The 16,679-nt window shown below is 42.0% G+C and overlaps 2 protein-coding genes across 4 annotated transcripts; both read left to right on the top strand.

Moving 5' to 3' along the window:
• The first annotated feature begins 712 nt into the window (after window positions 1–712).
• LOC127340890 (methionine S-methyltransferase) lies at window positions 713–12,161 on the top strand. 2 transcript variants are annotated; one of them, XM_051366650.1, is made up of 12 exons: window positions 713–1,110; window positions 6,592–6,785; window positions 7,124–7,330; window positions 7,417–7,512; window positions 8,262–8,450; window positions 8,635–8,823; window positions 8,900–9,136; window positions 9,260–9,394; window positions 9,502–9,813; window positions 10,009–10,188; window positions 10,425–11,390; window positions 11,704–12,161. In XM_051366650.1, exons 1-12 carry the CDS (start codon window positions 810–812, stop codon window positions 11,998–12,000), a joined length of 3,303 nt encoding a protein of 1,100 aa, XP_051222610.1. In that variant the 5' UTR covers window positions 713–809; the 3' UTR covers window positions 12,001–12,161. The 2 variants fall into 2 exon arrangements, with proteins under 2 accessions (XP_051222610.1, XP_051222621.1); XM_051366661.2 differs by lacking the exon at window positions 713–1,110 and adding an exon at window positions 4,900–5,217.
• Window positions 12,162–13,510: 1,349 nt separating this feature from the next.
• LOC127340873 (E3 ubiquitin-protein ligase CHIP) lies at window positions 13,511–16,365 on the top strand. Of its 2 annotated transcripts, none has more exons than XM_071825745.1 (8): window positions 13,511–13,719; window positions 13,847–13,914; window positions 13,992–14,055; window positions 14,131–14,202; window positions 14,918–15,051; window positions 15,212–15,353; window positions 15,455–15,586; window positions 15,978–16,365. In XM_071825745.1, exons 1-8 carry the CDS (start codon window positions 13,579–13,581, stop codon window positions 16,161–16,163), a joined length of 939 nt encoding a protein of 312 aa, XP_071681846.1. In that variant the 5' UTR covers window positions 13,511–13,578; the 3' UTR covers window positions 16,164–16,365. The 2 variants fall into 2 exon arrangements, with proteins under 2 accessions (XP_071681846.1, XP_051222587.1); XM_051366627.1 differs by having other exon boundaries at window positions 13,517–13,719; window positions 15,455–15,565; window positions 16,000–16,365.
• The last annotated feature ends 314 nt before the right edge of the window (window positions 16,366–16,679 follow it).

Here is a 16,679-nt window from a genome sequence, read left to right as displayed (position 1 = left end):
GCATACAAGTAAAGAAATTTCATGGTTCCGAGAAAGTGTGCATAGTAGGCTAAATAAACTGGAAAATACCAGATAGAATTTATATTTCTCCCTTGCCAGTTCATTCCATAGTTTCTAATTTCCACCACCATTTAAGCAACGTGCTAATATTTAAAATATCCGGGATCTAAACATGAAGCAGTTTCGTTTCTTTTTTGGCAACCACATTGCGGGCCATAGCACCGTGAACTAAGAGACACGAAAATAGACAAAACCCGATTTCGAAAAAAATCACCCAATATGCAACTTAATTTAATCATTGCAAAAACTATGGAAAGAAAATCAAAGATAAACTCACTACCATGGTGCAACTGAAAAAATGTTTATACTCACTTGCAACCATTATGCAACCGAGTTGACCGAGCTCTAAGCTAACTCTACCAACCCCTTACATTTTAGATACGAATATACGAATATCGCAGGGCCATATCACAATCTACTTTTAGAGACAAGAAAATCCGAATAGACTTATTAGATGTGGACAGACACGCATATAATTAATCACTGTAAGTATGGTTAGTTAATTGTCAACATGTACATACATAATTCCATGGATACATATAGTATGTGCATACATGTCAGGCCACACATGCATTCAAATGATCAGCAGTTGGTGCGTTGATTTGGACCGCGATCCTTCCTGTCCATATATAAACACATCTAGCTAAGCTCTAAGCCAGGACGATCTCTCCCTTTCCTTTCCTTTCTACACCCACGTACCAATCATCTCTCCCTAGCTCTCGATCGTCCGATCGGAGCTTTCGGCCGCCATGGTCAGCGTGGCCGCCGCTGTGCATGAGTCCCCGGCCAACTCATCGACGACGGCGTTGTTCCTGGAGCGGTGCGCGGCGTCGGGGGACGCGGCGTACGGCGAGCTGAGGGAGCTGCTGGCGCGGCTCAACGACCCGGCCACGAGGAAGGAGGCCAGGGTCTTCCTCGCCGCGCTCGGCCGGATTTCCGTGGACGGCGCCGGCGGCGCCGACGAGTTCTTCCGGCGGTACGGGTTCTGCGTCCGGGAGCTGCTCCTCCACGACTCCCACTGCGGCCTCCCCATCACCACCCTCTCTTCAGGTTAGTATACAATATTCATCATCATGGTCATCATTAGAAAGATTCAAACCTTAATTAATCATAACTCTCTCCTCCACCGATCATCATATCAGCGAACGAATATGTTTTAGCATATGAATTATTTAAGCTGATTGATTACCATTTTTTTTCTGTTTGTTTATATATGTGTGTTTGCTGTTGCTCTACTATGAATATGCCTATTCAGTGACAGTGAGAGACTAGGACGTGGTGATGGATTTCTACGTTAACTATAATTATTGCCCAAAAGTTGGCTAGGCAGAGTAGAGTCAACTCCCAAGTCTTTGTAGGAGCACTAGATTTCTCTTTTTGCTGGCAAATATGTCAGTCGTCCTTGTAGAAAATCGTGTCCAGTACACATTTTTTGGGTGGCCACGGACTATTTTTTAGTAGCTCTCTATGTCTCGGCAGAAATAAATGAGTGAATTGGAGAGTTACGTAACTGCAAGTTGGCATATGACATGTCCACTTGTGGTCAATCAAGCAGCATTTTTTTTCAAGAAAAAGAAGTTGCATTTTTTCCCTAGAACCTACATCATTTGCTCTTGCATACCAATGATTAACCATTCGCGGCAAAAATAGATTGAATTATTGTGGCCACCGGATTACCATTCAAAATGTTTTTTCATAAGTAATTTGCTGGCTTACTTCTATTTACAAAGAAAATAGAATTCACATGTTTAATTAGGAAGAAATATCTATACTAGAAAAATCTCCGTTACCATCGATGACTTTTTTGTAGACCTTGTTTCACTAAAAAAATTGATTTTGAAATAGTTTACAATTATGACAAGGCCTAAAGATTGGTTGGTGCGATACGTGACCAAAAACGACAACAGAGTACGAGAGGGACGACAACGAACTAGCTACAGTAGTCCAACACATGGGAAAAGGGTGTTATGCATGCAACACCTTTTCCATTATTGCCATAGCAAACCTACCAATCATTTGTACTCCACCTTTAAAAAAATATAATGTCTATAGGACAATGATATGGCCTTCAAGATCAATTTCCCATGTTAATTATTAGTCAAAATAGTTGAAATGCTATCTAGTCAGAGTCAACTTCCAAGTCTTTGTGCTACTGGACATTTTCTTGGGTAAGTAAAGTCATCTTTGAGAAACACATGCTAACTTCCAACACCTATTTTGGCTGACCACAAAAATGAAATAACTATCTAGATTTCTTCGAAAGAGAATCAATGAGTTGGAATGGCACCCAACTGAAAATTGACAGATGACATCTACTACACTTATGGTGAATGGTGAATCAAACTACTCCCTCCGATCCATAATAAGTGTCATGGTTTTAGTCCAAATTTAAACCAAACCACGGCACTTATTACGGATCAGAGGGAGTAATTTATTTTTCTTCATCATGCCACATTCGTTCTTGTGTGCCATGTAGTTCTTTTTAGGCAAGTTACGCATTCCATGTGCCCGGATTATCATATTTTGTGGCCCACCGGAAATCACAGTCACCCCGGCCATGCCAAGGTTGAATTGGTTCTAGAAAATAAGGTTCAAATGTTGACCCTAAAAATAAAATATTCATTTGTTTGCTAAAATAAGATAGCTTCATTATGGCCCACAAGCAAGTTGCTTCCGTACCAGATTTGTAACGAATAATTTAAAATCATTCTTGAAAAACATAATCCCTAGTTCTCTGTGACAAATTATAGATTGACCCATGCGATGCCAGAATTGAAAACGGCGACAAACTATAGCTAGTACAATAATTTCATACATGTTTTTTTTCACGGCCAAGCTAACAATAATATTATTTTATTCCCATCTAACTCAAGAAAGTTGACTTTAGGACATCTACCCAGTTTTCAGTACGATTTTGTGATCATATATTTCGTTTAAAACATGTTGCTTTTCTAAATTTAGTCACATATATATAATTGACAACACATATTCGAAAAGGTTTTGCTAGTTCCTACCTAACTTAGTTCTCAGTCGGTTTCTACACCATCATATTTTCATCTTAATTCAAGCACTCGAGTTGCAAGTTGGGTTGGAAGTGAGATTTTTTCAATTCCAACTTGGATTGCAACAAAAACATTTCAGTTGCAAGTGAGGTTGCCTCTACGGAAAATGTCTCCATACCATTAGATTTTGTTCAAGATTCGTGCTAATTATGACTTGCAACATGGGTTGCAAATGAAGTTTGATAACGTCATTTGACAAAGAACTAAGTTAGTTCTCAGTCGAATGAGAATTAGTCGCACCCTATTCACAAAGACTAGTATTTATACAAAAGAAGTATTCTTTCGTTATTAGCTACCTTGCATGCACACAGTTTTTTTAGGTATCCACGTGATAACAAAGATAATACTAAAATATTGTTTTTATACACATGGAAATGTTTGATGAAATTTCGCACGTGGAAAAGGAATGGTAATATCACCGTTGTGGGTACAAAATATAGTAACATCTAAATAATTTTTTCTGCAAACTTGACATGTCAATTGCCATTGGTTGACTCTTAAATAATTCCCCTATCAAGACGAATACATAAGAAATTATTCACAATTTTCACAATAGAAAGGTAATACATTTTAGACTTAAATCTACTTTTACAGGCTTCCTTTTTTAAAAGTTGCTTCATGTACACGACAAATACTAGCCTAATGTAGAAATATCTTGTTGTCTAAAGTAGTGTCATCTTTCCCCTTAATGCGATAAAATCATGGGACAATAAATTTTAATTTAAATTTGTAGACAAATACTAAGTTTACTTTACAACTATTCTACATCATCTGCAACTCATTCTGAATCAGAATGCGCATTCTGAATCAGAAAGGCGTGGAGATATTTAGGGAGTCAAAGGATTCAAAAGATTTGAATCCTTAGGATTTTTTCATACAATAGTAGTTTAATTCGTAGGGTGCTATATTTAGATTTTTTTCTCCAAGGATTTATTCGCACTGTATTTTACGGTAAAAATCCATCAACTCCAACCTTAAATTAGAACTCCTTTGTTTTTTCCTGCGTATCAAACACTTGTTGATCCAGATCCAGTAGTTTTCTAACCAACATGGGGTTCGATAGGAAATGCCACTCCAACGCTAGAGTTTTCATACTCGAAGAATGCAAATCCAACGGTCAGGCGGCTCAAGGAACAACTAGCTTAGACACCACCACCACCACCACCACCACAAGTTGATGCATCTCGATTCAAAGGAGCAAAAGCCACACAACTACAATGTCCCATAGACCATATATTAGAACTTTATTTGCAGAGCTTAAGGAATATAGAACAAAATAAAAAGTAGAGGAAAGATATATATAACACCAAGTTGGTGACTCACCTAACCTACAACCATGATTCATGTGCTTTCGTGCCACCCCTTTTCAGTTCTCAAAAGCCTAAGCTAGTGCTTGAATAAAGGAGCATTATTGTGTGGAACTATGCACAACCTCATGATTTCTGTAGTTTAGAATGTGTATATTATACATAATGACATAAATAGTGTGTGAGACTATCCACAGCCTCATATAGTTTCTTAAAAACAAATTTGATGACAAATCATGACATGCTACTATTATAAAATTAATGAATATATTTTTTCAAGCTTCAAATTTCTGAGTGGTCAATCAGGAAATGCAGAATCCCCATGCCATGATGCCGTCACAGAATCTCTGAAAGTAAATATGAATTGACGGTTCTACCCTTCTTCGTCTTCCACGGCGACGACGTCTAGACCCTTCGCCCGGCCCGCCTATATAAGCCAGACGCAGCAGCCAGGCTCCGCCATTGCTCTCCACCTCCATTCCCCCTCCACAACCCGAACCAACCGACCCGATCCGCCGGAGGGAAGGAAGCAATGGCCGCCGCGCCGCCGCCGGTGGAGGAGGTGGACGCGTTCCTGGCGACGTGCGCGGCGTCGGGCGACGCGGCGTACGGCGCCGCCAAGGCCGTGCTGGAGCGCCTCCGGGCGCCCGACACCCGCGCCGGAGCGCGCCGCCTCCTCGGCGCCGTGCGCCGCCGCTTCGCCGGCGGCGGCCCCGCCGCGGGCCACGAGTGCTTCCGCACCTTCCACTTCCGCATCCACGACGTCGTGCTCGACCCCCACCTCCAAGGTATCCCCCCGCCCGCCGCCATTGGCAACGGATCCGGGAATCCCGGGGTCCGGTGGAGAACCGCGTGTTGCCCCCGATCCGGTTCCGGCCGTCAGTAATTTAGTTGTAGAACATTGCGTTCATTTGCGTAGCTGATACTACTGGTACTCTACTGAACTTGTTTATTACTACTGGCTGGCTGCTAAGTGTGGAGTGCTAGTCAGCGTGTGAGTGGCCGCCATCCTAGCTAGCAAACACAACAAAGATCTGACTATAACTTCGCCCAGAAACCAATGGACCGATTGCGAGGAAAGCGATTAGTACATTACTAGTGATAAGAGGATTCCAGCACAGTTCCGCGTGCACTGAATAGATTATACGACACACAATTATCTTGTCTGCTGTAATGTCTACGGGGTCTTTGAGAGAGGGAGCGTATCCTGTGGTTTCTAGTGGTGCATCGGCCATGTGGGCACCATGTGATGCGCTTGACCGTAGCAAGCGTTAGGTGTCCCTGGAGGGATTTTATAATTTGAACACCCATGCTCCTTATCCAAGGAGCTACTTGTCTCGGTTGTTGAGTTATGTGACGTGTTTTAGTTCATTGTTTACTTGGTGGTGTTGGCTGATAGGTTTCCCTTCCAGGATTTGCTACTGCATTGTCAATCATAATGTGACGTGCCTCCTTGTTTGAGGCTTGCTTTGGTAGTATATCTAATTCCCAACACATTTTCAAGAGATCACTTACACATTCCGACATTCAGTACAATATATGCAATTTAAAACAGGGAATCATTTTCTAATGGGTAGAAAAATTCAAATTGAGCAAGAACTAAGCCAAACCAGAAATAGTTCCTGTTTTTTTTCTTATGATATATATATGTTTTGCTGTGATGGGCACTTATTGGCTTGTGGAGTTGGTAGTTACAAAGGGCCAAACGAAACACTTATGAGATTAGAACAGAATAAGTCATTGGTCAAATGATTCATTATAGGAGTATTTTGATGACATTAGGATTCCTGCTGTTAGATATTTTGGTGAGACAGGTTTTTTTCTACTTTCCTTTTTCGCAGAACAATCATGCCGAACTTACCTTTTTCACAATAAAACATGAAAGATAAGCCTGACAAAATTATTGCCATGACAACTGCAATAGAATATATGTACACCATATCTCTAGTTAATTAATACTGATTGATGTTGTCTTTGCACTGGAACAGCTGTGATGTTGGACCTGACATGATTTCTCTTCTATTGTTTCTGCTTATAAATTGTTGTCTTCAGTTGGCGGTTACAGCTTTCCCGCTTCACTAATGCATTAAATTTGTGCTGTTCTATTATCTTTCATTTGGTTTCATACATAATACCTTGATGAATTTATCAACTGCTTTTAGGATTCCAGCAAAGAAAGAAGCTAACAATGATGGAGATACCTAGCATTTTCATTCCTGAAGATTGGTCATTCACTTTCTACGAGGGTCTCAATAGGCACCCGGATTCCATCTTCAGGGATAAGACAGTAGCAGAGCTGGGATGTGGCAACGGTTGGATATCCATTGCACTTGCAGAAAAATGGTGCCCTTCGAAGGTTGGTACCTCTTGTTCTGCTACAAAAGTGGAAACACCAGCAGTTATTCATTTACTCAGGTTGCATGATATAGAACTTTTAGGCGTCTGCCAATCTGCTGACGGCCTAACTTGTTTTGTATACCTGAAAAAAAAACCTGGAGAGTATATTTTGCTTCTAAATTTTGTGTCTAATTACACATATTGTCTCAACCATGATGATCATCGTTTTTCAGTTGAAAGGAAGAAAAACAAGAATGAATTGAACCTTGATAGTCTGAGCTTCACACACAAGCTTATCAAACTAATTTGCGGTCAGCTTGGCATTACCTTACTTTATAATTGTTTGTTCTTTTGAAGGTCTATGGTCTGGATATCAACCCAAGAGCTATCAAGATTGCATGGATAAACCTTTACTTGAATGCCTTTGATGACGATGGTCTCCCAATTTACGACAGCGAGGGGAAAACACTACTAGATAGAGTTGAATTCTACGAATCTGATCTTCTTTCTTACTGTAGAGACAATAAGATAGAACTCGATCGCATTGTTGGATGCATACCACAGGTATGGTCAGGTTTTTTATCAGTTTTTTGTAAATGGAGACTATAGTAGACCAGAACTCAGCAATGCTCTCAATATCTGGCTTTCAGATTCTCAACCCCAATCCAGAGGCGATGTCAAAGATTGTAACTGAAAATTCAAGTGAGGAGTTCCTGTACTCCTTGAGCAACTACTGTGCTCTTCAGGTGAGCTGAGATATATCTTTTATTATTCATTGCTCAGCGTATATTTATTGACATGCATTAAACTTGAATTAAATTTTCCCATCACTAAATGTGTACTCATGCAATATATCTTCAGGTGAGGAGTCCGCTAATATATTTTTATGCAACGAAAGTGGGAAATAATTAAATTATATCCCATGCAATGACTTTCGGATCAGTGAATCATACTCTTGGGAGATCATATATTTTTTCATAACCTTCTTAGGAAAAGGATGCATTCTAACATATCTTGTTTCCTTGGTAGGCGCGTGGTCTTACCCTTGATATAATAAAAATGAAACTTAGTAGAAATAATGTATGGTCTGTGCTTACAACATAGTTCCACCAGTATAATCAGTTTATCTCTAGGTAGTTAGGATGGACAGCACTGGCAATCTATATTGACTGGGGCAACAAGCCTATTCAACTTATAAGAACAAATGTGATTAGCAGTGATATTTACTTTTAGCGTTTTCCAATGATAATTTTTTATCATTTTCTTTAAGAAATATAATCCTTATGCCATGATGTTACACATAGTTTTACTCAAGTCAATATTTGTTACTATAGCTGGTTCTAATATTTGCCATCTTTCTTTTTGAACCTTGAACAGTAGGGAATGCCCCTACTGTTATAATATTTTTAAATAGAGAGGAAAGTTAATATTTTCCATCTTGTTGTTTCGTTATGTTTGTGAACTTACTAGTTTATGCATGTCTTGTTGCATACAGGGTTTTGTTGAGGACCAATTTGGCCTCGGGTTGATTGCTCGGGCAGTTGAAGAAGGGATTTCTGTCATAAAGCCTAGTGGTCTAATGGTATTCAACATGGGAGGCCGACCAGGGCAAGGTGTCTGTGAACGGCTATTTCTACGCCGTGGATTTCGCATCAATAAGCTCTGGCAAACAAAAATTATGCAGGTAATGATGCTGTGACAGTCCGGGGATAACAAATCACAAAGTCTTTTCCATGCTAGCATTATGTCCTGGTTAGCAAGAATACAGTCTTCATGTTGTACACCGCTTTAGTAGGGCCTAGAATTTTCATGTACTTACAAAAACGTTGGTGTGGAGATTCATTACCAACAAGTTGGGTTCTTTGCAGGCTGCTGACACAGACATTTCAGCTTTAGTTGAAATTGAGAAAAATAGCCGACATCGCTTTGAGTTTTTCATGGATCTTGTCGGGGATCAGCCTGTGTGTGCACGCACAGCCTGGGCATACATGAAATCTGGTGGCCGCATTTCACATGCTTTGTCTGTGTATAGCTGTCAACTTCGTCAGCCCAACCAGGTACTTATGAGCTCTGATTAGCCTTATAAACATTGGTATTAATGATGGGAATAGTAATAATTTGGAGGAATTTCAGGTGAAGAAAATATTTGAGTTCCTTAATGATGGATTCCATGAAGTAAGCAGCTCTCTGGATTTGTCCTTTGATGACGATTCTGTTGCGGATGAAAAAATTCCTTTCCTAGCATACCTAGCTAGTTTCTTGAAAGAGAACAAGTCCAATCCTTGTGAGCCTCCAGCTGGATGCTTAAACTTCCGGAATCTTGTTGCTGGATTTATGAAGAGCTACCACCACATCCCATTAACTCCTGATGTAAGGCTTGGTGGCTATTGACTCTACAGTTATGTTTGGTTACTAGAAATTCATAAGATCAACCTATTCAATGATTCTCACTTATGCTTCATATGCTGTCCCTTTTCTTTTCTGGTGCACCAGAATGTTGTCGTGTTCCCATCCCGTGCTGTGGCGATAGAAAATGCACTTCGATTATTCTCACCGGGGCTTGCAATTGTTGATGAACATCTAACCAGGCACTTGCCCAAGCAATGGTTAACATCTTTAGCAATTGAGGTAATATAGTTCCCCCTCCCCTGTCTCTTTCTCTGTATGTGTGGAACTGCAGGAAATACATGCCTGTTCTGTGTATGAAAAATGATTGCCTTTCTTTTAAATTTCAGGGAAGCAACCATGCTAAAGATACGGTCACTGTAATTGAAGCACCACGGCAATCAGATCTGCTGATTGAGTTGATAAGGAAACTGAAGCCTCAGGTTGTTGTTACTGGTATGGCTCAGTTTGAAGCCATCACAAGTGCTGCTTTTGTGAACTTACTAAGCGTGACGAAAGATGTTGGCTCCCGGTTATTACTAGATATTTCAGAACATCTGGAGTTGTCTAGTCTGCCAAGCTCAAATGGTGTATTGAAATATCTTGCTGGAAAGACACTACCTTCACATGCATCTATATTGTGCGGTTTAGTAAAGAATCAGGTGCTGTAACTTTATCGCATCAATTCAATCCCATTGAGTGTGCTTGCATGCTATGTTATTGTCAATCAGCCTGGACTATAGGGTTTTTTTGAACCTTTTTTTTTAACTTGAGCCTTGACTATAGTTGAACTGTTGCATTTTTTGCATCTACTTTATTTTTTTCTCATTTGCGTTTGCTTTATTTTTTATGTGCAGGTTTATTCTGATCTTGAAGTTGCTTTTACCATTTCTGAAGATGCAGCTGTCTATAAGGCATTGTCACAAACTATTGAGCTGTTGGAAGGGCACACTTCGGTGATAAGCCAGCACTATTATGGTTGTCTTTTCCATGAGCTCCTGGCATTTCAAATTGGTGACCGGCATCCACCACAAGAGGTAAACATTACTGGCTTCTTCCAGTTCTCCACCTCAGTCGTCCTCACCTCAAGATGCTGAATGATCTGTTTTAGTGGACTCTCCCCTTAGTATGTATCAGCTAGTCTTTAAATTTTGGATTAGTTCCATCTAGTTGGTTACTTGGATAACACACCAATGAGCTCCTAAATATGTTAGTTGGTGTTTGATTATGTTTTTCATCTTTGCATTCTAATTTTTGGTCGTTCCTTTCACAGAGAGAACCTGCAGAAGTGATACCTAAGGAGATGATAGGATTTTCTAGTTCAGCTATGTCTACCCTAGAAAGAGCTGAGTTTTTCGTTCCTGGTTCCAAGGAGTCTGGGGTCATACATATGGATTTGGATCGCAGCTTCTTGCCAGTGCCTTCTGCAGTAAACGCCTCCATTTTCGAAAGTTTTGTCAGGCAGAACATCACTGATTCCGAGACTGATGTACGTCCAAGCATTCAACAGCTGGTGAAAGATAGCTATGGTTTCTTGGCAGATGGCTCCTCGGAGATCATATACGGCAACACCTCCCTCGCGCTCTTCAACAAGCTCGTGCTCTGCTGCATGCAAGAAGAGGGCACCCTCCTTTTCCCCTCGGGCACCAACGGCCATTACGTCAACGCGGCAAAGTTTGTTAACGCAACCACCTTGACTATTCCGACAAATTCACAATCTGGATTCAAGATCGAACCAAACGTTCTAGCTTACACACTGGAGAACGTATCTCGGCCATGGGTGTATATTTCTGGCCCCACAATCAACCCTACTGGTTTTCTGTACAGCGACAATGATATGAAAGAGCTGCTATCTGTGTGCGCGAGATTTGGAGCCAGGGTGGTGATCGACACCTCGTCCTCAGGTCTCGAGTTCCAGGATGATGGCTGCAGCCAGTGGAATCTGGAGAGATGCGTCTCTACCTTGAAGCCGTCAAAGCCCTCGTTCTCAGTCATCCTGCTCGGGGAGCTGTCCTTTGAGTTGACCACGGCGGGTCTCGACTTTGGGTTCCTGATTTTGAGCGACCCATCCTTGGTTGACGCATTCTACAGTTTCCCAAGCTTGAGCCGTCCGCATAGCACGCTGAAGTACACTTTCAGGAAACTCTTGGGTCTCAAGAACCAGAAGGATGAGCATTTCTCTGATCTCATCAAGGAGCAAAAGGAGACGCTCAAGAATCGTGCCAACCAGCTGATCAAGGTTAGCCTTTGCTGACATTTTGTGTTTTCGTCTCAATTTTCTTCCACTCACCAGTCCTGGCCCTTTTAGTTTGTAGATAAAGATCAGTAGAACCTTAGGTTAATCTGAGTATTTCGAGTTCTCCTCAAAATATCAAAAAAAAATTCACATACAAAATGGCATGACTGCAACTAGTCAGACATAGAGAATCAAAAAATTGGACAGGCATTCTTTGGCGCAACCGTAAGAATTTCTAATTGAGCATTCATGATTTCCACCACGCATGTCTGACAAATTGCACCCTCTTGTTTGCTTTTCCTATGATGATGAACAGACACTCAAGAGCTGTGGCTGGGATGCTCTTGGCTGCCATGGTGGCATTTCGATGCTGGCGAAGCCGACCGCCTACATGGGGATAACACTCAAGGTGGGCGGCTTCGAGGGTAAGCTCGACGGCAGCAACATCAGGGAAGCCATCCTCAGGACCACGGGGCTGTGCATAAGCAGCAGCACGTGGACCGGGGTGCATGGTTACTGCCGGTTCAGTTTCGCCCTGGAGAGCGGCGAGTTCGACCGGGCCATGGACTGCATCACCCAGTTCAAGGAGGTCTGCCTGGGACCCAAACAGTAACTAGGGGCTAGGGTTGGTCAGGTGGGTGAAGAAACTACCAAACCTGAGATAGATGTAACCACTCCTCTTCATTCTCGCCTGTTTGAATTTGAGTTTGAGCTGAACTTTGTTTTGAATATAATCTAAAATGAATAAAATTACGGAATTTCAGTCTGGTATAATTATACATGTGTTTGGCTATTGTCTTTTGTCTTGGAGAATGTACCAAAAATTATGTATCTCCTAAAAAATTATGTATCTCGTGACGGCTCTGCCTGACTTATCACAATCTTGATGCGATCAATGAAGAAACATTAGAAATTCCTGGACTCGGGGGCCCTCGCCATCATCCCCTAGGGCTTGGACTTGGGGGTCCTCGTTGCGCTCATCCCCTAGGTTGGTCGTGTGGGGCGGTGCGAGCTGGTGGCGGTGTCCCATAGCAGGAGTTCGATGACAACCGACGTAGGCTGGCTGGTGACCCGTGGCCGGAGGAGCTCTATGCACATCGAGGTGATGTGGGTGAGCGTCACGGACACCTACATCCTCTTTGTAGGATCTCTTTGTAGGAAGGCGAAGACGGGTGGATCGGGTGTGACACCAGGATATGGGACGATCATGGCAGCGGTCCTCTCTCGATGTGGCATGCATAGGGGTTCCGGCAATCATGGCCGGGGTGCGCGGGGGAGGGAGGGGGTTCAGTGTGTGTAGGAGATGTATGTAGGTTACCGAGTTCACCAAAATTTAGGAGAACTGTTAGAGGGTTCCGTCCTTACCTTCTTTTTGTCAAAGTCAATTTTTTTAAGTTTGACCAATTATTATATAAGAAAATAAACATCTAGTGCACTCCCTCCATATCGGTTTATAGAGGTGGTATGCACTTTGAGATAAAACTTTGATCTTTAACTTGGTTAACAAAATATGAAATATATGCAAAAAAAGATTATAACTATTAATGGTTAAATTTTTTTTTATGAAGTACGTATTATCATAGTAGACCGGTATGGAGGTAATATCAAAGCATATAATATGAAAATATAACTTATGATGTTTCTAGCTATATTAATTTAAAATTATAAACATTGACATTTTTTCCTAAATAGCTGGTTAAACTTTAGTTTATATAAAGGAGATAGTACGAGAAATAATTTTGAGCCATTTTTCTTCACTGAAGGAACTTTGTTTAGGTTCAAGTAGATCCAATGTGTGGATAGGTTGGGCTCCGAAGTTCCTTTTGAACCGGTTCGCTCAGGATTGTAATGACACTTTTACTTAATTAATACAATCCTGTTTCCCCTTGAAAAAAAAGAAGGAACTTTGTTTAGATGAGGATTGATGAACAATTCAGACGTCCGCTTCAAAATTCAAACGAAATTGTAGACAGTGTAATCTGGACTCTTTTTGGTAGGATAGAAATCTTTGTGTGCCACGTGGCAAGAAGAGATAATACAGTATTTTCTGTTTACGCGGTGGAAATATTTAAATTCTATTTTGCAAGTAACCGTGTCGTCTCCATTTCTTCAAGAGAAAGAAATAGGGATTCGATATTCTTCCCAATCCATCCAAAAAACCAAACTCGAAAATCGGCGGAGGCTTTTCCCCATGGCGGCGGCGGCGGCGGCGGCGGCGACGTCGGACGGGGTCGGCCCCGGCGTGGCCCGGCAGGCGGAGCTCCGGCGCGCCGAGGGCAACGCGTGCTTCCGCAAGGCCCGCCTCGGCGCCGCCATCGACTGCTACACCGAGGCGAGCACCAATCCCCTTCTTCCCGATTGCGGCCAGTTCTTGCCCGTGACAGATGAATCCCAATCTGGTTTCAATCGAACGCGCGAACGAATTGATTGATTGATTGATTGTTTTGGTTGGTTGCCAGGCGATTGCGCTGTGCCCCGACGTGGCCGTGTACTGGATGAACCGGGGCCTCTGCCACTTCAGGCGCAAGTAAGCCAGCGCCTCCCTCTTCCCCTTCACGGATTGGTCCAGCACTGAATCCTTGCCTGTTCCGCCGGCGCGCGCAGGGACTGGGCCAGGGTCGAGGAGGACAGCAGGAGGGCTCTCGCGCTCGACGACGCCCTCTTCAAGGTTGACGATTCCGGCCTTGGCAAAACGTGCAGCTGTGAGATACTAGTTTGTAATACTTGTGTTCGTGTGATGCAGGGGCATTACCTGCTAGGATGCGCCCTGCTCGAGAAGGAGGAGTGCGCTCTCGCCATCGAAGAGTTTCAGAAGGTTTGGCATTCTGTACCAACTTCTTTTCGTTATGTTTCCTCTCTGTCATTACAGTATGGGCTTGGTGGGTTCGGCATCTTGCAAACTGGCTGTGCCATTCTGCATTATGCTAAGATTGTTCGCGTCTGTGTCATTGCATAGTTGGCTTGTTAGTTGTACCAAAAAATGTCACCATTCTGATGATTGACTTTAAGATTGTTTAGAATATCTGCAGATCAAACTATGATCTGACAATGTTGCACAAGGCGGCATATATTTCCTAACTATGCTTGAAGCCTACCCGCTTTCATCGCACCAGCCCATTGTGTCCTGTTTCTGTTCAAATTAAAGGCATAGGTTGTAGTTGACGGTACTGTCTACGTCTTCACTAATATCTGTGCAGGTGGAATTTGAACTGAATCCCGTGTTCTCTTTGAACTGAATCGTGGATGAGATCGTTTCAGAAAAAAAAAAACCTCTGTGGCTGCACATAATTTTTGCTTTTCCGCTTGCTGTTGATATGAGAAATGTGGTGATTGTCAATAAGTAGTGCAGCCTTGGTGGCGCCCTTCACCAAGCTCTTCTGCTTATTTAGGAGCTCACGTGATGTATTCACAAGTACCTTGCTGCACATTTAGTTAGCGGACTCAGCTAATGGTTATTTTGACTTGACATGGTTGATGTCCCGCAATACACTGCCACTAATGTCTTGCCCATCTTATATTACGGGGAACAGGCTTTGAATCTCCTCAAGTCTTCGAATTCAGTGGATAAAATGGCGGAGGACATCTGGCAGGTACTTGCCAAGGCGAAATATCTGCACTGGGAAAAACACTCCACTGAACGAGTTTGGAAGATGCAAAGCTTAAGGTAAGGTGTATACTGAATTACCATTGTGCTGTAGGTAAACCGAAGTGTGTCTATTTTGTGCCGAGATTCAGTTTTATCAAACTTTCACACTCACTGTGGTGGTGCCTCAAATTCCTGACATGATGATTTTCCTTAATACTGCTCTAACATGTACATGCAGGGAAGCATGTGAAAATGCTCTGCAGGAGCATCACTTTCTTAGCGGCACACTTCCGGAACACTCTGACAATGAGTACTCAGAACAATGCAAACTATTATCTGAAGTCTTCACGAAAGCTGTACTTGATGACACACCAGGAGATGTAAAAGCACTATTTACTTACGATATCTTATATCCAACTTTCTTTTGTTCGATGCCAATTTTTGTCTGTGTTCTGAAGCTGTTCCCGCTTTGAACACCTAGGTGCCTGACTACCTTTGCTGTCAAATAACTTTTGAGATTTTTAGAGATCCAGTTATCACACCAAGTGGTGTGACATATGAAAGGGGCATATTACTTGAGCATCTTCGCAAGGTGTGCCCTCTTCCTAAGCTGGCATTTGCTTACAGCGAACTCTTGATTTTATTCATCTTATTCTTATGTAATCTTGTTTTGCTATTATATTCCCCTGTAATTTCCATTCTAGGAATATTCCACTTCAATATCTTGCCTGATTCTGCAATGCTGTAGATTTAGTTGGTTCCTGCATAGCTGAAAGAACTGGTACTACAGGAAACCACACCGGCACAGAAACTTTATCAGTAGCTGGTGTAGCTAAATTGTACTAGTACAGTATTTGACTGGTATATTATGATCATCAACTCACCAAGTATGATTCGTTATGTGCCAATGCTTAAAATTAAACACCGGCTTAATGTGTGTGGTACATATGATTCAGTTTATATTTATGGATAATAAATTTACTTGAAAGTACAGTATTTTAAAGCTCATAATAACTTTTTCTTTAGGTGGGAAATTTCGACCCAGTGACACGGGAGCCCTTGAAGGAGCAACAGTTGGTTCCGAATCTTGCCATCAAGGAAGCAGTCCAGGCCTACCTCAAGGAGCACAGCTGGGCCTACAAGTCTTAACTGAGGGGATTGATGGTTGGCCTTTGGGATTAGCTGATTGATTCTTGGGTAAACACTAACGAAAGCTTGGCAATTGTACATAAACAGCCAACACTCTCTAGGCTAGAGCAGTTTGTTGTCTATAGGCTAGTCATTTTTAGTGTTGAGCTGTTGAATGATTTGTTTGTGTTGATCCTCTAGACTGACCATTCGTCTATTCTAGTCTGGTGTTAATGCATTTTTACACCACTTCTTTCGTTGCCATTCTGCAATATCTTAGAACATGTGAATTTGAAGGCTTATGAGTTATGACCTGTTCAGAACACAAAATAATTTAGCCTGAGAATTAGCATGTTCAAAAGGTCTCACCATGGGTAGAAACTTATCAAATCTTACCATGTTTATTAATGATTTAAATAATTCAAATTCATTTAGACACTGACTAGCCCAGCCTGTGTCCCTATCTGCTGCTACATATGTACCTATCCGATTCACTTCCATTTAGACACGGATATCTGATGTAGTTTTTTGGGTTGTTTTCCATTTATGAAGGCCTGTGTTCCTTAAATAGTTGTTGG

Source organism: Lolium perenne, chromosome 1 (genome assembly GCF_019359855.2).
Source record: "Lolium perenne isolate Kyuss_39 chromosome 1, Kyuss_2.0, whole genome shotgun sequence".
Lineage (NCBI taxonomy): Eukaryota > Viridiplantae > Streptophyta > Magnoliopsida > Poales > Poaceae > Lolium > Lolium perenne.
The sequence above is the reverse complement of the archived record's forward strand: the minus strand, read 5'-3'. Positions and strand labels throughout refer to the sequence as shown.